Source organism: Hyalella azteca, unplaced genomic scaffold (genome assembly GCF_000764305.2).
Source record: "Hyalella azteca isolate HAZT.00-mixed unplaced genomic scaffold, Hazt_2.0.2 contig13926, whole genome shotgun sequence".
Lineage (NCBI taxonomy): Eukaryota > Metazoa > Arthropoda > Malacostraca > Amphipoda > Hyalellidae > Hyalella > Hyalella azteca.
This window is the reverse complement of record NW_025943831.1, coordinates 1-22,356: the sequence shown is the minus strand read 5'-3', so window position 1 is coordinate 22,356 and position 22,356 is coordinate 1. Positions and strand designations below refer to the sequence as shown.

Here is a 22,356-nt window from a genome sequence, read left to right as displayed (position 1 = left end):
CATTTTTGTGTTTTTTTTCGTGCACCAGTCCGATAATAAATATTATTGCTTATTATTTAGCTACTTCGTAGCGAATATTTTTAGTACTATATTTATTTCGCTTTTCCCACAGCTTTGGTAAGAGCTCGTTATCAAATTATAGTATTATTTTTTATTATTCATGATATATCAATACGCATGACGAATGTATGCAACAACTTTTGAAACCTGAACAGTCAGAACGTGTACGTTCACCTCATAAAGCTACCCTTTCATTGGTGGTAACTGTAAGGCTCCTCACTGTCTGGTAAGCCCAAACCCACGGGTTCCAGTTAGAAGGTCATCCGTATCTTCACGGACTATTTAGTTTGATTTATGACCTATTTTTTAAGAAAAGCTATTTTTATCCTGGCGGTTTCAGTTTCATAAACCTGCGTTAGATTATTATAAATTGGGCTGTTGTTAGATCTATCAGCTTTAGTCTTGGCACCATTGCAACTGCAGCTGTTGCTATGTTGCTGCTTCAGCTGTTCGATAGCCGAGCTTGGCATTCCCGCCCGCTCCGGGCGTAAATTCTTACTCGGTTAGGTTGGCTAGCCTGGATAAGATGCCGTTAGCCCAAGAGACGGATGATATTTATGGTAATGTAATTCTAGAATTCAAGCTGACTTCAGACAATAGTACAGGTAACCGAGAAGTAAAACGGCAGGATAAATATTTTATCTCATTCTTCATGTTGAGGTACAATTTGCAGTCAACATTATGCTGCCCGCGCTCTTTCACTAAACTTGTGCGCCGTGTGGGATCAAAAGCCAGTCTAACAGCACTGATGCTCAGTTTTAATTATTTTCGTTATGATTCAAATTATGTTGCAGTTATTCCTGGAATTATTTTTGCCTACTACAATCATAACGATTATTGTCTCATTTATGCTTGGGCGCTGTGCTCATAATATTGAAAAAAATCATCATGTACTGTGCATTGAAAGAATCCGCTAAGTATATAATTATTTTACTAGTGAAACGGTAAACAATACAGGATTAAATCAAATTTTTAATACTTTTTTCCTAATACAGGTTCGGCAATGTCATGAGAGTTTGTATTAATATTCAATTAATTACTCTCGTTGGCACTAGTCACTTTCTTCGCTGTTTTCTATAATATTAAATTGAGAGAATAAAATTAATGTGATAAATTTTATTTCAGGAAACCGAATCTGGCAGTACAATGAACGGATGGCGAGATGTGGACGACATTCGGTTGGCAGGCGTGTCAGTCCATCATTCTTCTCTCTCAGCAAATCAGGCTTTGGGCCCTCCGGTATCTACGGCTCCGCAAACCATCAATGCTGATCTCTACTTCTAAACGACGCTCACACCACGTCGTCTTTTTTTTCTAGCAAGTTTAGATGAAACGCTTTAACCTTCCTTTTGGCGACAATTTTATCCTGGTCGCCATTATAAGCGATTCAAAAGTGATAATTTGTAAAATGTATTTCAAAGTTCTTGAGAACATCGTGTTTCCAATAATCGCTTATTCGCTGGTATCCGAAAGTGATAAAATATTGCACGTTTCTTGGTTGCCTATCATTGATCTAACAAGAATGGACATTTTTATTTCTTGGGGACGTTGGAAGAGAGCAGATTACATTCAATTAATTACATTAAGCAGATTTAATAGCAGTCATTCATTCAATTTATCATCGAACTAATATAATCCTCTAATACTTCTGTAAACACATTTGATTTCATTCAAAGTTCATGCTGTGGGCATTACCCACTGGTGAGACCGATCGATGTACAATATTCCTTGTTCTTTGAAGTTTACTGTTATTATGGTTCTGTAAGTGCGCTGAGATAATTCAAATAATGAATACAATTTCTTATGTTGCTGTCAGCCTGTCGGAGACTTCTTACAGGTGGATTACAAAAATTTCTATGTATCCCATCCATAATTTTTAGCACTGCAATGGAAATGAATCTGATGTCAATGGAGGCGCGTTTTATCTATCACGCTATACGTGACCTGCGTTTCTTCTGTTTCAGCTCGTGCCTATTGCTTTGGCGGCTGATGTTCATGCAATTTCCACAACGTTGTTGAGTTAAGCAAGCTATTGTTACCAGCTTTATCATGAATAATTAGTGAGCTTCATTGTTGCCTAATGTAGGATACATTATAACATTTCTAGTAGGTCTGTAGACTTAAGTCAAATGAACGATAAGTGGTATCCGAAGCCTTACTGAAGTCGTAAGTCTTGCTGGAATTTTATTTAAGCTAATTAATTATTAGTTTCCAGCGCCGAATGCTTAGCACTCGTTAGCGTTTTTATAAACTTCCAGCGACAATCTTTAATCGAGGTCAAGACTGTCCCTCAAAACCTGGCGGAATCGTCCATTTTTTAATTCTTCAAAGTTGAACTGCATTATATGGATGCGTTCTACTTGATAAATATACCTTGTCATTTTCACAATAATTCTACAATCGAAATGTATTCTTAGGCGCTTGAAGCTGCACCATAGATTGAGCAGCCTTCATATTAATTTGGAGGAAAGAAACCAGCTTGTGCGGTTACTGGCCTTTTCCCTTATTATGTAACGTGCTCCGCCAAGCTTATGTACACATCTGAGTTTGTTCAAGTCGGCATCTAAAGTTACCTCTTTTTAGCAGTATGGAATTCAGGTTAGTTTTGCCTAGTAACATATAGTTCTACTAAGCTCACTCACATCTTGGTATCGATGGCCATATATTTAGGTGTTAGCGAGGTTTCTACGAAGCTTTTTTCCGGAACAAAGGTGACTCAAATTATACAATAAAAATCTGAATTCAACGTTCAGTTCTTGTCCTGGCTCACAAATAATTGATTCAGCAAGAATGCGCCCAATTTTCCTGAGATCATATGAGCGTGTTAACGATATTTCCATGTCACTCTTCTTTAGCAGCCTGTTTTTCGAAGTGGTCTGAAAAAGATACTCCGTCATTCATTGCTTTGTAACTGCTAGGTGAGCGGGTTAACTGTATTCTACTCTTTTCACATGTAAATAATCCTGTATCACATGTTCATCTGTTAATTTTTCGTGTCATACAAATAAAGTTTTATTTATTTATCTACTGTTTCCTGACCTTTTAACAACAATTCTAGTGCTAAAGACCAATCGTCGTTAACAAATTTGCGCTGCTACAGACCCTTCGAAAAATAGGCGACGCTCTCGACTCTCTACTCAAGAGTGCAAAATTCGAGAAGCTAGACTCGGAACTACCGCAAAGAACAATACTTACATCAAATAGGTAAGATATACGACAGGAATGAACGAAATAATGTACTGATAATTTAATAATGACAAGGAGAAAAATCATATTCCTTCACAAACAAAAGAAATAGTCTATTATTTTGTGTAGTGTAATTAGTCGGGAAGATATAAAAAAAACGTTTTATTACTGCTTTTTGAAGGGATCAATAGCAACATTTTTTGCTTCTTTCCGTAAGATTATTACAATGTGCCATCTGTAGAAATTGGTTTAATCAAGTGATTCCTGGGAAACAACACCAGGTGATGGGAAGAACAATGTAATAGCGGTAGGTAAAGCATTTAAAATTTCTATTGATGACATTTGAGTAAAGAAACACACAGGAGAAGAAGGTTGTGGCCGATATTATAGTTTAAACCAAAAAGGATATTCTACAATCCTGAAATGATTAAAGAAACAATCAAAAAATAATGGAGCACAGACGGAGTAAAAGAAACGATTTATTTTCAACAGATTTGAAGCTGTGAGAGGCAAATTAAGGAGGCTCAGGAGAGAACGAGAGCGTCAGCTTAAAAAGGAGACTTGTTATAAAAATACCGAGTGAGCTCAAACTTCGTCACCTCGTTTAATCATATAGCAAACTAGCTAAGGGATAAAGCAATTAACAACATAAAGGAAAATATACATTGAAGAATGCGGAAAACCCGTGTAATAAACATTCCACTATGCTGCGCCAATTTCATGGGCACTATTTCACATAAGAACTATCACAAATCCTTTAAAACAGCACAGAAAATTTATTCATCCTTGGTGTGTACGACGGAATGAAGGTTGGGTAGCCAGAGTCCCATCAAAGTTGATGTTTCTCTCGCCGTAATTTGGCTGGGCAAGTACACTATCCTCCACTCGGCTAAAAGTGAAACATTGAGCACAACTCAGAGCTGATAGCTCGAATTGAGCGATCATATTGGACACAGGGAACTAACAGTAGGCTTAATATATTTCACTAAAACTTTGTTTATCGATGAAAGGTACACATTTCCAGTGACAACACCCAACATTAACGTGACGCTCAACATTACATTCTGTGCCAAGAAAAACCCCTCAGCATTCAACTAAAAACTAATAAAATTGAAATAACCGAAGAAAAGAAAGTCATCAATGAAAAGCCTATGCCTAATCATGTCCCAGAACGGCAATGAAATGGAAGATGTTCCTTGGTGGTAGAAAAATTTCGTCAACAGAATAAAGCAACAATAGGTAACACTCGTAAATATTTGATGAAAGAAAGTCATCAACTTAAATCAATTAGAAAACTCTCCATAGACTACCTGACTCTTAAACTAAGACATTGATTGCAGTGACGCTACATAAGCTGATCACCTTAGTAATCGGCTGCAGGCAGCAAAGCAGAGACGGCATTAGTTGCGACGCCTGTTGCGCTTGTTCTGAGCCTCCTGCTCAGACGAAAATGTAATGTTATTTTAAATTTCAACATGTATCATAAGATGAAAGCGCTTAGATTACCTAACTGATTCACCGGTATTGTCAAGCATTGCTTCTAAAGATTAGTGTAATTAGCCATGATGCTCTAGGATTCAAAAATTGCCATTATGTTCAGTTATTGCTAAAATAATGATTGAAGTACGAGACATTTAAAGCTTTTTATATTCCAAAGCAAAAAAAAATCTCATTCAAGATCAAGGACTAAGCAGAACAATGAAAATATTTGACACAAACTGTTATATGTAATAGTTAGACGTTAGAGGCTCATGATCCGTATAGTTCGATCAAAACACTGTAGAAAAACGGCAATACCTTATCAGTGAGGATGACCAGGATTCGCTTGAAAATGGCCATAAAATCAATGAAAAGTTCCATTCCGTGCATGATGAAGTCATCGTTTCCAAGCCTCTTCTTTTCGATGATGAGTTGAGTGTCGTATACAACAAAGCCACACATCACTGCCAGACCGATGTACAAGTTGGCCTGCATATGATCATTTATCATTAGTTTTTATGATACTCGCTTGATTGTAAATTTAGAAGTAAAACAGAAATACTGCTAATAAATTGACTGACTTTTTGCTAAAAAATTGACTAAATTCAAATTTGACTACTGAGTAAATTCAAATTAATGGCAATTAACACTTAAAATCTAGTCAGCAGGGCATTGAATTACCCTTGATATTTGCTTATCTCTCATGCAAGGTAAGAGGATCATTTGTTACCTATAAAATTGCCGATTGAAAAGTTAAAAACTGAAGGATATAATTATCAGCGAAATTATTTTTATCATTCTTTATATCTTTGTCAGTCAACTTTCTTCATTTTGTCTTTTATTTTATACATAAAAAAACTCGCACAGAAACAATACCGAGCTTTTTATCCACGAGATCGAATAAGAGAAATGGTTCACTTTTGAATGAGGTTCCTTTACATGCTGGCTGAGCATCTTGTGCAAATCTGGGTCTAAACAGTAAACGTTCTCACACACAGTTTGACCTTATCTTGCAGCGCTGTTGGGCAACCCAAAATCGTCACAATTGTGACACTCATTCGGACTGCTTGGGTGGCAGAAAAAAAGGTAACTAAATTACCTTTTAACCATGATCACATCCCGAGGACAACCAGAAGAATGAGTTGGAGCTCTAATGAAACGTATAAAGGTGGCCACTAAGTGTATCTCCTTTAGTGTTCATGGAATTTGGGGATGAACATACCTGGAATAAGAGCCTGGACGAGAAGAAGAGGTTGACGAGGGAGAGAAAGAAGAGCGTCGAGAGGATGGAAATGAGCGTGCCCCCGAGGTAGAGGTATTTGCCACGTGGTGAGTACAGGGCGGCCAAGCTGAAGCAGGCGAAAACAATTGCTGTGCCCAGCAGAGCCTCCATTATCTAAAATTGAGACAATTAACGGTAAATATTTCATCACGATTTTTAGCGGAAATTTCTGTGCATAAATTAGAAACTGAATGAATTGCTCTTTGCCAATGAGAGCATAATCATAACAAACCAATTAATTTATTGACATGCTTGCAGCAAATTCCCCAACTCAAGTTACACTACAGCATTGCTAACTTTAGAGTTCTAGACTCCCCTGTTCATGCCGAATCGAACAATCTCAGCAAGAGAGTAAACAGCTTGTAGGTATTACAACAAAATTATAAGAAACCTACTATCACTAGGAAAATAATTCTTTCCTTGCTCTCAAACAGATAAGCCAGAGAGAGTTTTCCACAGCTAAAGAATTTTTTTAATAAACATTTGGTGGCATGCTAATTATTGCTAAATACAGAATTTTGAACATTAAAAATTAACTTTAGGCATGAATTTCAATCCAAATTAAAGAAATGTACAATTGTGGGCTCAACAATGATGGCCATTTGCAGTAGAGGGCCCAAGTTTGTGCCTGAGAGGAAGCCAAAGCCAGCAAGGTAGGCAAGACGGAGAGGCGTGTTCTTAGGAGACTGAGGGGTGCCCAAAAGCATCAGCATCAACACAAGTGAGCCAATGCCAGTCAGGAGGCCAGCTCCTGCAAAAAAACATAAATATTCATCATTCTGGTAATGTAATGCATCAGTTCAATGCATGCTTCAAGCTTTAATTAAATCGGCTTAAATTGACTCCTTTGCATTAAAAATTTATTCTGCAAAAATATGCTGCACCGTGAATTAGAACATTTAGTACTCTCAAACTTGTTATTAAATGTGATTTTTAATTGAAACATTTTTCTAGCAACAAGAAATAGTTACCACTTATTCTTCAGGGTAAATTTTAATCAATTTCCAGATTTTTCAATAAATACTAGGCCAAATGATCAAATAAATCTTCAGGTTACAAGTTTATCATTTCTTTATGAGATGATATGTCAAAATATTTTTATATTCTTATTTACAATTAGAAATTAATTTACACCATTGTTCAAGTCATATTTGATTGAGTTGAGTGAAATTAAATACTTTTCAGAATAAATGTGTATTTCACTAACATAATTATAGTAAGACAAAAAGAAGAACTGCAATCAGTGCAATGACCAAAACAGTATGGTTCCTGAACAGCCATACCAATAATGGAGCTGTAGAGATGTGCAAAGCCACCAGCAGCAGCACAGATGGATGTAATGGTGACTGTTGCGTAAACATTTTTCAGGTGTTTACGGACTGGTTCTTCACTAAGGAATGAGTAAAAGTTTGAAATTATTCACTATCACCAAATTTCACTTTTACAAACAAATTACAAGATAATAATTCCCAACAGAATTTGAAGAACAAAAATTTTGTATAGCCAGTAATGAGCTTTGTGAGCATTAAACTATTGGAGAGAATCAATTTTATATTATTCTTCGCAAAGCTCAATTGAATTATTGAATTGAAAAATTGTTGAACTGTCTACAATAATATACCTACATATAACATGGAAGAAATAATTGATTCACAGTCCTGATTACCTTCTACTATCAATCCCAAAAGATATACATATGATAAGTTCCTTACCTTCCTGCTCATAACTAACAAAAGTATATGGTAATACTGGCCAGAGCAATAATTTGAAGCGTTCAATAACCACATGATGATGATTAAGCTGTTTTGATCATGGTAGGGAGATGTGGTTCAGTTTTGTTTCTAAAAAAATCTGTTTCTTCAGAAGGCCAGCAACTCTAATGTCACAATCATGTTCCTGAAGGCTGTACTAGCCCTAACTGGAAGAAACTGAATTAGACAGATTAGAATGCCTGTTCAAAATCTGTCAAATACTCTTCAAGTAAAAAAATGCAGCTAATTCTGCAGAATGCCTTCAATATTAATTTAATTATTTGTTTAACTTGGTCAGGCGAGGTAAGGAATTTACATCTGTATCTACATAGCTTGAAGTGGGAAGCAAGGAGTAACAGTCAACTGGACCTCACCACCAAATAGGACATGGCCACATCTCCATGATTTTAAAAAACAATGAAGTGTCAACCAAGCTGTCAATTACATGGCAGCTGTATGGAGTTAGCAATATTTAAGTACAGCAATCCCTTGATTAGCACGGTTTTGAATACCGCAGTTTTGATTAACGCGGAAAAAAAATTTGCGACCTACCCTTAATCTACGCGGTGTACTACAGAGTCGGTTTATACCGTCATTATATATATATATTACCATCATAATTATGGACAAAAAGGGAACGCTTAAACATAAAAATATCACTTTGGAGACTAAGCTTGAAATAATTAAGCATTTTGATAATGGTGAAACAAAAACGAAGATCGGTGAAGACCTAGATGAAAAAATATGATGAATTTTAGTAGAAAAAAAAAATTATTATGTAACTTTGCTATTTTTGAGGATTCATTATAATTATTTCCATATATTCTTAAGATTGATTAGCGCGGTTTTGCTTAACACGGTAAAACTCGGGGATTTATTAACCGCGTTAATCAAGGGATTGCTGTATTACATAGGTAGTAAAGACAGTATGTACAAAATTTACAAGAACGTGTCAAAACTTTCTTAGTGAAGGAATAAAGTGAATGTATGGAGAATTTATCAATTTCACAGCGCAACATAAATATTTATCATAAATCCATCACTGTAGGCTAAATCCCAATTCTGTTGACAATGGGAAAATTATTAGTCTGTTAGGCACAGGCAAGTGAAATTTCCAGTTGGGCTACTAGCAAGGTTATTGGCATTGATGTAAAATCAAACAAACTTTTCAGGATCATTTAGTCCCTCCACTCCCAAAAATATTCTGTAAATCCTGTACTATAATCATAATGTCATATGTATATTTGGATTTGGGGCATGGTGACTCTGAAAAAAAAAACATTCTGGAGTCAGGCCTTTACAACGGTCATCAGCCACACATCACATGTTAGTTTTGTTAGTAGGAGAGGAAAGGGAGACCATGTCAGGTTGAAGCAATATTAAAGCAGAGGCTAGAGAGGTGTGAAAGTTTGTGTTAAGGTTGAGATAAAAAACAAGGACATGGGGCCTCTCTATATTAGACATAGGGCCTCTAAGGCCCTGAATGATTGTTTATGTTCTATTAAATTACTATTCATAGTGATTCTTATTTATTATTGCTTTTTCCCTCACACTCTTCCAGCCTCCATTCTCAGCAACCTCCTCCTCTCCCTCATTCTCCATGTACTGTACCAAAATTGCTTCTAATCAAAATATTGCTTTTGAATCTCAGTTGTTGACAGACCCCTGTCAACAGTCACCCCTGTTGACAGACCCACTAATATTTCAATCCATTTGTCTCTTGTTTGCACATAAATCACACCATCACTCTCACCCCTCTCATCCAGCATCACTCATTATTTTCAGTCTCTCCCTCTCATATGCATCTCACTCCAGCAGGTGCTCCACGTTTTCTCTATCCCCTCTGTCACCAATAAAGCAAATATGCTCTCTTCTTTCATTCCACCTGTATGTCCGTGCATTCACACTCAATTCATTTGCTCTCACACAGATCATTAGTTTCCCGCCTCTACTGCCATCATATATGCACTCATACTTTGGCATCTCTTTCATCTTGTACAATCTCAGGCTGTCCTTTCTTTCTATTCTTTGCTTCCATCTCTACATGCTCTTAAGGGGAGCATGTCAGTCAAAAAACAAACCTTTATTTATGGATGGATCATTATGAAACTTGGTACACATATGTAAAATATTAATCAACAACTTTTTGCTCATGTAAATTTTAAATGAAAGAAAACAAGAAATTCCTAGAAAACAGCATAAGAAAGGGGTGCTGTAAAAATCTATCTCTTAGGGTTTTCAAGCTACAACATTGAGAGACGTATCATTTGATGCCTAACAACCATATCTAAAGATCATCCAGTCATTTTTTTTCATTTTTTTCTGATTTTGTTTCAATTTTGACCCTTCCCCCTACCTTTTGTCAGTATCTAATCAATTCCCCCCCCCCAAAAAAAAAGACCAGACAATCTCTCAGAGATTTTTCTTGCAAATCAAATGGTATATCTCTCAATGCTGTAGCTTGAAAATCATAGGAGGAGATAGGCTTTTAAGATGAAAATTCCTACTTTTCAGGAGAGCCAAAGAAGTGAAATTTGTGATCATTGAAGGTATAGGTTTTACTTGCACTTTGATGGCTGTTGTGAATGTACTAATGAACACACAAACATGACTTAAGTTTTGAAATCCATCTTGTCTCATCCATCTTCAAACAATGAGGCTTGAAACTAAGAAAGTCCTTATTTTTTATTTCAGACCGACATTCTCCCTTTAAACCACAAAATTTCACTCTTATATTTTCAATTCTTTGACATCCCATTTGCTCCCTGTTACACCCTGTACCCCTGTTACACCCTGTACGGTCATCAACAATTCCTCTCTTGGTCTATTCTGCCCAGGGCTAAGCCCATGTAAGCACTCACACCTGCATAGTATAGCATGACACATTCCCATTTGCTCACTCAAGTTCCACAGGTACATCTTATGTGCTACTTACATCATCCATTCTTTCCAGTCATACTTTATATCTCAATGCTGCTTTCATTCTCTCTCTAAACATACTCTATCCCATAACTTCTGTTAAAAGCCTCCACTGCAGTCCACCTGGGGGTCCCAGGTGCCAGTCTTGCTTATTCTGTACAACCAGCAATTTATCCAATTCACCATCATTTCATGCAATAATGTCCATTCCATACATAATCCCAGGAACCACTACATTTTTCCATACTTCTCTTACAATATCATATTTACTTGCCCTCACTCTTGCTGCACTGCCCAGTATTCCTAACCACTGATTTGCTTTGCTAAGGCTCATTGCTTTAGTTCTCTCACATCCTTTTTGGTCAACACTCATTCCCAAGTATCTGTACTCATATTTCCTCCCAATCACACTTCCCCCAGCTGCCACACTCTCTCCACATCCTCAGCTGCTCTGTTCACAACTAGCACCTGACTCTTCTCTGGACTAAAGCACATATTAAAATCCTTGCCATACTCTGTTATACAGTCATGCACACTATGAAATTCAATCCCATTTTCACTCACTATTACTGCATCATCAGTATAAAGTACTAAAAGTAGTATTTCTAGTCTTTTCTAGCTAGTCAGAAACTGCCACGCTTCCGACAATGATCGTGGTTCAGAATTTGATACAGGGTCGGCAACCCCTTACTTGATTGCTTTCACTAGCCATTTATCTGTATCTGACAAACTTTTGCTATGAAAAAGTTCTGAAATGAAGCAAATTACATCAACTTTCCCAGAAAAATTTCACAATTTTACCAACACCAGCAAAGTTTTTTAAACCACGCAAAATGATGGGATAAATTGCAAATTTTCCACGGCATATGGGCACATCGTGCTGCCATGTAAACATGTGACAAGATGGTGTCACACACCCTGTTTTGGTAATGTAAAGTTTGATTTTAAAATAGATTTGATCCACATTCTACACTGAAATTTAAATGATGGAGAGTGGTTTCAAAATTTAAATGCCTATTGATATGCGTTCAGATAGGAATGTTCACATTTTTGCCTTATTTTGTCGATATTGTCTAAATAACTTCACTTCATATTCTGAATGATTTTGTCTCCCAATGCAAGTTTTCAAACTTCTCATGTCTTTTAGAAAGTTTTGGTTGTTTAGAGGCTGAAATCATTCAATTTTTGTAAATAAAGGAGCATATAGCCATGTCACATGTGATACATGAACAAAAAAGATAGATAATTAATTATATACCAAATATGGATAAATACAATGCAAAAGTTAATTATAAGTTACAAATATGATAAAAATAATTCAAAATGTTTCCACAAATTAGAGGACTAGCCCCTAAATGAGTAAGCAAGAGGTATTTGTGATTTTAATACTCAATGTTTGCCGAGGTTATATTGACCAGTCAGTGGCAGAACAATGCAACACTTCTGCGGCCACACAACACTTGGGTTGGTTTGAACTTTGAACGCCTGGGCACATATTTCTACAGCTGCTGCTGCTGGTACAAATAAGCAGCATGGGAACCAAGGTAAAATTGTTGTCCTAACATCCTAAATTTAATTTGGCTAGTATTTTACAAACCCTGTTTATACATGGTAAAGGAAATGTCTCTACTATTTTAGAAACTGTTCTTGAAAACACTTGTGAAAACTGAACTTCCATAATCAATGGAGTCTTCAAAATGAGAAAATTGTTAAATTTAAAATATTTAGTTATTCAAGTGAGATCATTAATCACAGGAGTTGTAATAAAAAATTAGTTGATTTGGATATAAAAGAAAATTATCAATTTAAAAGAACTGCAATACTTGATTTTCAGAAATACAATGAAAATTTAATGATCCATATTAGAATTCAATTGACATGGTGCTTTCAAAAATAACTTGAAAAAGTTGGAACCTTATATAATTTATAATTTTTATTTATAAATAGAATTTATAATTTTACAAATTGCATAAATGCAGTGCACAAATTCAAGATCACCTATGAGTATGAATTCTAGTCCCATGACTGGCAAAGATTTCAAAATTTATTGTACTATTAAACAAACGTGATATTTTAAGCATGATATCATGCAAGCTGCATGCCTGCAGCTTTCACTCAACAATTAAAATTAGAGTTATAAAAAGAATTAGTTAGTTGAAGATTTGTCTCATAAGATGGCTGGAAGGAACTTAACTTCATTAAGCAATTATAACTACGCTGCCAAGCTGAGTTTTCCATGATGTGCAATTCAGAGTAGCAAGACTACATATCACAACGAAAGCCTGCATGCAACTAATATAGCTTCATTCCCAGTGCATAATCTAGTGGAATGATCATGGATTCATGGTTGTTGGTATCAGACTATCATTAGTATATTCAGTGCAAGAGAATGATTCAATTTCTGATGCAGGTTTGAGATATTTTCGGGAGCCTAAAATTTAAACAAATTATTTCGTTACATTGATTTGGTTGATTTAAAAAAATTGAATGATTTTCACTTATATCTATAAGAGGGATTAAACAATTATGAATAGATTTATTACCCTTTAAATAAAAATCTTTGCATTGAAATTTTTGGATGATGTGTCTACCGCAATAGCGGTATCAAGCCAAAGCCGTCAACCAATGTTGGATAGTGCTAATATATTGCATTGTTCTACCCATTATGGTCAATAGAACTTAAATAAACTTCATTTATCAAAAGATTGATAAGCTTATATCACGCTTATGCAGGGTTGGCAATGATTAAATTAAAATGATTAAATCATGTGATTAAATCACTTGTTTATTTATAAAAAAATCATGATTTTTTTTATTTTTTCGATTTTTTTGATTTTTTTGATTTTTTCATAAATTTAAATATATTGAGTGGCAGTCTTCAATTTATATTGAGGTATTGTTATTCATGGTTTAGTATAAATGTACTATGAATGACAAATTGGTGTATAAACTTGTTGCCTTTAGTGTGTATTAGGTTCCAATAAATTGAATGTTTTTGGTACAGAGGCATCAAGTGTGCAATACATTGTATGTAGCTAGCAGCTCAGCTAATTCTTATAAGGCTATAAGTAGTCTTTAACTATTTGACTTTACCAAAAACATTCAATTTATTTGAACCTAATACACACTAAAGGCAACAAGTTTATATACCAATTTGTCATTCATAGTACATTTATGCTAAACCATGAATAACAATACCTCAATATAAATTAAAGATTGCCACTCAATATATTTAAATATATGAAAAAATCAAATAAATCAAAAAAATTGAAAAAATCAAAAAAATCATGATTTTTTTATAAAAAAATCAAGTGATTTAATCACATGATTTAATCATTTTGATTTAATCATTGCCAACCCTGCCTACAATAAATTTTGGAATATTTCCCAGTAATAGCCCATAGGACTTGAATTCATAATCATAGGTGATCTGTAATTTGTGTGCTGTGTTTTAGCAATTTGTAAAATAATAAATTCTAAATAGGTACCAACTTTTTCAATTTAATTCTGAAAGTGTCACATCAATTGAATTCTAATACAAATCAATTTCTGCATCATATTTCTGAAAATCAAGTATTGCATTTATTTTAAATTATAAATATTCTTTTACATCAAACAACGAATTTCTTCTTACAGCTCCTATGTTGATTGATGATCTCACTCATAAAATGAAATATTTGAAATTTAACAATTTCGTCACAAGGCTGTTCAAACCAACACAAGAGTTGGATTGGCGCAGAAGTGTCGCATTGTTCTACCACTGACAGATCAAACCTCAGACCTCAGCAAATGTTAAGCATTAAAATCATAAATACCTCTTGCTTACCCATTTATGGGCTGGTCCTTCATGTTGTGAAACCATTTTAAATAATTTTTTCTGATATTCATAAATGATCATTAACTTGTGCATCATATCTATCTACATATAAAATTAATTATCTATCTATTTTGTTCATGTATCAAATTATGAATTATCAACTCACACACAAATTTTTGGGGTTGAAATTCTGCATGGGTTACCACTATTAAATTTTAATATGCCATATGTCACATGAGTGACATGACCAAATGCTCTTTGTATATAAAAATAATATAATTACTGCTTCTATACAGCCAACATTTTCTAAAAGACATTAGACATTCAAAAACTTGCGATGGGAGATGAAATCATTCAGAATATGAAGTGAAGTTATTTAGACAATATCAACAAATTAAAATAGGGCAAGAACATGAAAAAATTCATATCTGGGATGCATATCAATAGGTGTTTAAATTTTGAAACAACTTTCTATCATTTAAGTGGAATGTGAATCAAATCTATTTATTGTGAAATTAAATTTGACATTACCAAAATAAGGTCTTGGCGATGGCGTCTTGTCATATGTTTACATGGCAGGCAGCAAGACAGAACAATGTGCCCTTATGCCACTGTGCAGAAAGTGGGTGAATATAGCAAGATCTTTGGTTAAACATCAGCAACAAAATTCATGCCTTCAGAAGTTCTTGCCAACACATTTGGATTTAAATCACTGCATTCTATATATTTGCCAATCTTCAGCTAACTATTTAGAAATAGTTAAAAATCTGAAAGACCGCGTGTGGTAAATGCAGGGAATAACGAGCACAATAATAATTCTTGAACTAAGCAATGGTTGCTAGGACGTAGGGTTCATGATAGCTTTGTTGATATAAGCACAGCACCATCTCTTAACACATTGACTATGATTGCTTCATCTTGTACTATTATTTCATTTTTAGTGCTGTTTTTAAACAGGGTTGCCAGACGGTCATTTTTTCCGGTCAAATTCCATGATTTAGTTTTTCTCAAATGCATTGGCCAGCTAAAATTTATGATATGGGTACTTCCTACTAAGATTTTAAATACTGCAAAAAGAAAATAAATGCAATTTTTATAGCAGAACCGACAAGTAAACTAGTATTTATTGATTTATTGACCTTTTTTGTTCTCGTATTCGGCCGATTTTAGGCAACCTGAATTATGTACCACTATGTCCTGGAGAAATACATTTCGTGGTACACATATGTACCACTTCGGAGTCAACATGTTGAGTAGAGGTCCAGGCGGCAGAATTGTGCCAAGCCTCACTGAGTCTCCCTCTACTTAGCCATTCTCTCAATAGATGGCACCATGCGTCTGGCTGCCAGATAGCTGCCAAGTTATGCGTGTTGCAGTGTGTGGAGAGTAAGGGATATACTATCAAAGTAGTTAGCAGCATTTTCTTATTAAAATTACCTGGCAACAAATCTTGAAAAAGGCAGGCAACACTTTGGGCGATAAATCCATATATATATTGGTGATGCTGCTTGCACCCTCTTCATCCTGGCCCATATGTGATGAAAGAAGTGCAGCTTATCCCATCATTTTGTCTGGTGTTTAAAAACTTTGTTGGCATTGGTGAAATTGTTAAAATTTTTTGCAAAAGTGGTCAATTTTTTTAGAGCATATTCATTGCAAAAATTTGGCAGATACAGATAAACGACTAGTGAAATTAATCAAGGGAGGTGTTGTCAACACGGTATCAGATTTTGAGCCATGAGCAATTTTGGAACCAGGTCTCATAGAGTGGCAATAGTCGTCAGAATCTTGATGACTTTCCCTGAAGTTATCAACCAATTTTTTTTACTTTACAACGACTTTCCAGCTAAAATATTAGGTCATTCATTTTTTCAATGACTGCCAACTAGAGAGACTTACCCACGATAAACTTATGACTACTAGTTGACTACCATTTACTACCAAGTGCCAACTAGCGAGACACAACACAATAAACTTGGGATCCAACACCGCATTACAAGCGGATGAAAAATGTTCAGTGCCGGAACAACGCAACCATCATAGGTATGTATTGAAGCTTGCACAAATAATAGGACAGATTACGACAGTGTTTTTTTTTACTTAAAAGTTAGAACAAAACTTTCTCGAGGAAATTTTCTGCACATTATATTTTTATTTTAACCTTGACATGTAAGAGCATGTAGGTGTGCCATATACCGTATTGCAGTGCTTTTATGCATGATACTCATGCATTTTAAACGATTACGTACATCTAAAAATTTGTATGCAAAATATTACGATGTTTGTGTGCATAAAATTCAAGCACTTCAACTTACCATGCACCTGAAACTTACCTGAAAGCCTGTAAGCTATACGTATATCACAATGCCTGTATTCATGTTACACGTGCGCTTCAACAGTACGTACATCTGAAAGCTTGCATGCAATATATTACAATGCCTTTATTCAAGATACGCGTGCACTTCAACACTACGTACATCTGAAAGTATGGAAGCAATGAAATGCGAGCTCGATGAAACTTCAAAAGACCTAACGGTGATGTTTAGCTTGTAAATTTTTTCCCATTTCACCTTCATTCCTGAGTTATACAAAAAAATCGAGCCAAAATTTGCAGTGACCAAGAAATTTCTTTAAAACTACTGAACAGATTCGAACAAAACTTTTAATATACCAATCATATCATGCATAAAAGCACCGCAATATATTCCTAACCTTCCAATGGTAATGTTTAGCTTGTGACAATTTTTAGGGTTTTACCTTCCTTTTCAAGTTTTTTCCATTTATCTTCATTCGTGAGGTACAGCGCAATTTGGGCCAAAATTTACAGTGAACAAGAAATTTCTTCTAAACTACCAGTACTGAATAGATTTTAATGAGACTTTGAATACACAATCCTAACCTATCAGAAGGAAAAAATAAAAAAAATTGTCACAAGCTTAACATAACCGTTGGAAGGTTAGGAACGCATATTCAAAGTTTCCTCCAAATTAGTTCAGTAGTTCAGAATTAATTTCTTGTTCAGTGCACATTTCGGCCCCAATTGCTTTATAACTCAGGAATGAGGGTGAAGTGGAAAATTTTTCTACAAGCTTAACATTACCATTAGGTCCTGATGAATAAGTTGCATATTGGTTTGGATATTAAAAGTTTCATTCAAATCTGTACAGTAGTTTAAAAAATATAACTCGTTACTCACTGCAATGAGTGACAGAGCGCACTTTCTTGTCAACAAAAACGTAAAGTCGTGGTCAGACGGATATGATGAGCACAATAGGGAATTTTTTCCATAAATGAGAAAATGCGCTAAAAATGTTTTGCTCACTGCAAATTTCAGCACTTATTGCCATATTACTCACGAATGAACCAAATTAAAAAAATTTTCCCATGCTAAACATCACTGTTAGGTCCTAATGAATACGTGTACAAGTTTCATTGAGCTACGGTCATTACTTTGGGAGATATTAATAGCTCACTGAATTTAGATATTTACAGTGAGACCGGTAGCATTTACGGTCTCAAATTTGTCCAAGACGTTTGTAACACGCGCATATTCCATCGATGATATTCAACTCACTGAAAAAATGTATACAAGTATCATTATGTTCAAGTCAGATCACACGCTTTAATATGAATCAATGGGAAATTTGTTTATAAAATTTTCTTTTGCCAAGAAATGGCTTATGAATGACATGCGAGATTTATTTTCTTCGCGAGTTACAGGCTTGGATGGGCAGCTCAATGGCAAATGGTTCTTACTCAAATAAATGAACTGTGTAAGCCAAAGGTTCCATTATCATGGATGTTGAGGTTGATTTCACATCACTAAGACACTTCTATATAAAAATGGTTAAAACCTAATGGCCCTATAATTAGTGAACGAGATTATTATGCACAAAAAATGTACTACATAGATGCAAGAAAAAGGTTTGAGTGCAATTTTTCATTGGAATCACTCTGAAGCTTGGATATAATTTTTGGTCGTCTTAGATGACAGGTGACGAGTATTATGATCAGCCATACAACTTGAGAACGCAGCGGAAGTTGGGAAGAAATGCTATGATCTAAATACATGCTGAAGGCTTTAGTGAGTTCTTGCTCGTGATTTAATTATGATATGCTACCTAGTTGAGAGAATGCTCATCCAGGTGTCTTGGGAAGAAACCCCTATTGTAAAATTAAATACCATGAATAAAGTGGGCATATTCTATTTTTCATTTACTACATCTGAATCTTGATACTTTAATTGTAAGCAGATCTGTTAAGTATTGAAGGAGTTATGACGGAGTGGGTTGCTGAAAAATGCGTTTATTAGCTTTATTTGAGAACGAATTATTGTAAAAATCTGTAATAATTCCTGTGGCAGTGTATCAATAATATCTACTCACATATTAAAATTCAAGCAAATTTATTCAGTATTGAAGAACTTAGAAGTGGTTCAGTTGAGCAAGTCCACAGGCAAGTTTGCAAGCGGGTCTGCAAAAGTGTCGATTCACTGAAGAAATAGGCCCATGTCCTGTTGCCGATTTTTGTACTTTTCGTGACTTGATTCACAAGGTTGATTTTTACGTTTAGATCATTTCATTTGTTGAAATTCACTCTGTGATGAATGATTCAGGAATGTGTTACGCTTAAATTTGCAGTACGCATGTGAACAACAGAGGTGCATATCCATAGTTTTAAATTTGTTCCCTTTGTAACTGATATTCCTTGGATATTCCTGAGAGAATATGAAATTTACGAATCACATTTGTGAGTGGCTTGTATTTGTCGAATGCAAGTAGCCATATATCAAATAGAGTTGAGGTTTGATAATTCTGGTGATGGAGTATTTAAAACTGAGTAAGCAGTTCTGGATAAAAGTAAGGTGTGACCTCCGTATTTTACGGAAGGCTTGCATTCGTTTATGCACAATATTTACGGATCTGAGGTGAAGCGGTGAGTTCATTAGTAAAGAAACCTAAGAAAAGTAAGAAGGCACCGCTGGTTTGAAAAAAATTAAACTATTATTGCATTATCTGATTGGTGTTTGTTGCATGTAAAGAATATAGGTACATAGACTTAAGATCATCTCATTATTAACAACTAGTGTTTTCATTGTTAAGTTATCGAACTACTGAAGAAACCTATTGACTGCATAAATCCTATCGACTATCGACTGGCATGCGGTTGTTCAACGACCAGATGACCTTGAGATAAATTTACTACGACTCTTGTGCCACACTATGAGACCATAGTTTTGGAAGCAAGGCATTTTCTGATGAGCTCAGTGTATCAATTGACACTGTGGTCAGTGTGATGGAAGGTGTAACATGGTAGGTTTTTTGATCCAGTTTCTTATGTTAACATGGGAATATATTTCCTATAAAGAAGTCCACAGTCCACACCACAGAATAATAAGACTATCTAAGTAGGGTACTCACAATAATCACATCACTGTCCATCAGTATGGAATTCTGTATAGGTAATATATTATCATGTTAACAAAAGAAAATGTATTGAAAAATTTACCACCTTACACCTTCCACCAAAGTGACAATTGATACTCTTACACTGAGCTCGTCAGAAACTGCGGACACCCGGACAGCTGCACTTCCTTTAACACGTTAAGTGTGGCAACGACCCACAGCGCTGGCAGCTAGCCTAAAAATGGCCAAGTCCGCTGGTAAAAATGCCTATAATTCAAAATATACTAGTTAATTTGTAGGTTCAGGTGCAAAAATTAAATTTTCCTTTTTTCGTGCATTTTACATTTTAATGAGGCAGTACTGCCATCATAAATTTTTGTCGACAAATGCAGTTGAAAAAGAAACTAAATCGCAGAATTTATCCGGAAAAAAGACCCTGCCACCCACCCGTGGGTCGTCCCACACTCAACGTGTTAACTCGCTTGCGTGTGGTTCGAAAACCGATAAAAAGTTGGCGACTCTTCCCTCCAATACATACACTAGTCGTGTATCCGTATCAACAAATTTTGTAGAAGAATATGTTCCAAAATAAAAATAAAAATTACGTAAACTTTTGCAGAAAATTATCACGATTTCACCAATACCAACGAAGTTCTTGAATCCACACGGAATGATGGGATAAACAGTTAATCTTTCACGGCGTATGGCAACATTGTGTTGACTGTTGACATTAGACAAGACTGTGTCAGACACCTTGTTTTGGTCTTGTAAAGTTCAATTTCATAATAAATAGATTTGATCCACATTTCACAGTGACATTTAAATGATGGAAAATTGTTTCAAAATTTAAACACCAATTGATACGCTTCTAAATACGAATTTATTCATGTTTTCACCCTATAATGTCGAATTTGTCTTAATAACTTCACTTCACTTCAAATCCTGAATGATTTTGTCTCCCATGGCGAGTTTTCAAACGTCTTGTGTCTTTTAGAAAACGTTGGCTATTTATAAGCAGTAATTATTTTATTTTAATGAACCATAGAAAGTTTAGTCATCGAAATGACAAAATCATTAAATTTAAAATATCAAGTTATATGAGTGAGATCATCAATTATCAAAGAAGCTGTAAGAAAAAAATCATTTTTGATGTAAAAGAATGTTTTTAATTTAAAAGAAATGCAATACTTGATTTTCAGAAATACGATGCAAAAATTAATGATCCCTATTAGAATTCAACAGACGCAACTCATTCAGAATTAAATTGAAAAAGTAGGTACCTATTTGAAATTTATGATTTTACAAATTGCTTAATTGAACGCAGTGCAAAATTCAAGATCACCTATGAGTATGAATTAAGTCTCATGACTGGAGATCTCAAAATTTATTGTACTACCACGTATGTTTGATACATAAGCTTCTTGTCCTTTTGATGATCAGAGTTTATTTAGGTTCTATTGACTGTAATAGGTAGAACGATGCGACATATTTGCGGCCATCCAACGATCGGTTGATGGCTTTGACTCTTGATACCACTGTACAAATATTGCGGTGGACACATCTTCCAGAAGTTTCAATGCAAAGATTCTTATTTAAAGGATAATAAATTGATTCGTAGTTGTTTACTCAAATTACTGCCACCTATAGATATAAATGAACATTATTCAATTTATTTTAAACATTTTTCATGAATTCTCATAAAAATATTTATTTTGAAATCAACCATGTCAAAGTAACGAAATAATTTGTTATAGTTTTAGGCTTCCGAAAATATTTTAAATCTCTATCAGAAATATCATGATTAATAATTCTCTTGCATTGAGTATATTAACGTTGTGAACCGTGCCGCCGCTGCCGCGATTGTCATTCGTTTTCGCAGTTGCATGCCGGGCGCTTGCTTTTGTTGTTCTATTTAGTCTCGCTCCCATGAATTGCGTGTTTTGTGTCATCGTGTGTGCATCATGGAAATGTAGTCACGGTAGCTGTAATTACTTTATTAAATTTACTTCTTTGCAGTCTGCAGTCATATTAAGAGACAAATCTTTAACGAACTAATACTTTGTATAATTTTAATTGTTGAGTGAAAGCTGCGCCTGCAGCCTTGCTGGCACGCAACATTTCCAAGTGAATTACCTTATAGAAACTTAGCATACCCATACGTGTTTTAAGCCTATAAGAAGTTCATTTTTTTGCCTCAAATAATGTTGTATCGGAGAACTGGTGTAGGTGTATCGGGAATAATATATGAACCGTCAATATTAGAATTCCATCCTGCAATGTACATGTCCATTCATGTCCCCCATAATAAATGGCCATAACCATGGTGGCAAACAAATTTTTTGCCCGACTCATTTTCAGACGCGTTCATAACTTCGTAATTTACGTTCACTTTTTGTTATTTTACTACACTGGGCCCGATATGGCATGTACTAAGTATTTTCTATGTTTGTTATGTTT

The 22,356-nt window shown here is 35.1% G+C and overlaps 2 protein-coding genes across 3 annotated transcripts in view; one reads left to right on the top strand and one right to left on the bottom strand.

The window, feature by feature from the left end:
* LOC108679557 (NF-kappa-B inhibitor cactus) overlaps positions 1-2,806 on the top strand; it is a 34,240-nt gene extending 31,434 nt beyond the window's left edge. For both annotated transcript variants that reach the window (XM_018168200.2, XM_018168201.2), the window contains exon 7: positions 1,186-2,806. In XM_018168200.2, coding sequence (XP_018023689.1) covers positions 1,186-1,344 — 159 coding nt within the window. In that variant the 3' untranslated portion in view covers positions 1,345-2,806. The remainder of the gene's footprint in view (positions 1-1,185) is intronic.
* A 477-nt stretch (positions 2,807-3,283) lies between these two features.
* On the bottom strand, positions 3,284-9,796 carry LOC108679551 (bax inhibitor 1-like). The gene is made up of 7 exons (XM_047883882.1): positions 9,734-9,796; positions 9,310-9,363; positions 7,291-7,411; positions 6,583-6,758; positions 5,948-6,121; positions 5,044-5,214; positions 3,284-4,682 (listed from the first exon to the last, which is right to left on the bottom strand). The coding sequence occupies exons 1-7, from the start codon at positions 9,794-9,796 to the stop codon at positions 4,647-4,649; spliced, it is 795 nt and encodes a 264-aa protein (XP_047739838.1). The 3' UTR covers positions 3,284-4,646.
* Between the last annotated feature and the right edge of the window lie 12,560 nt (positions 9,797-22,356).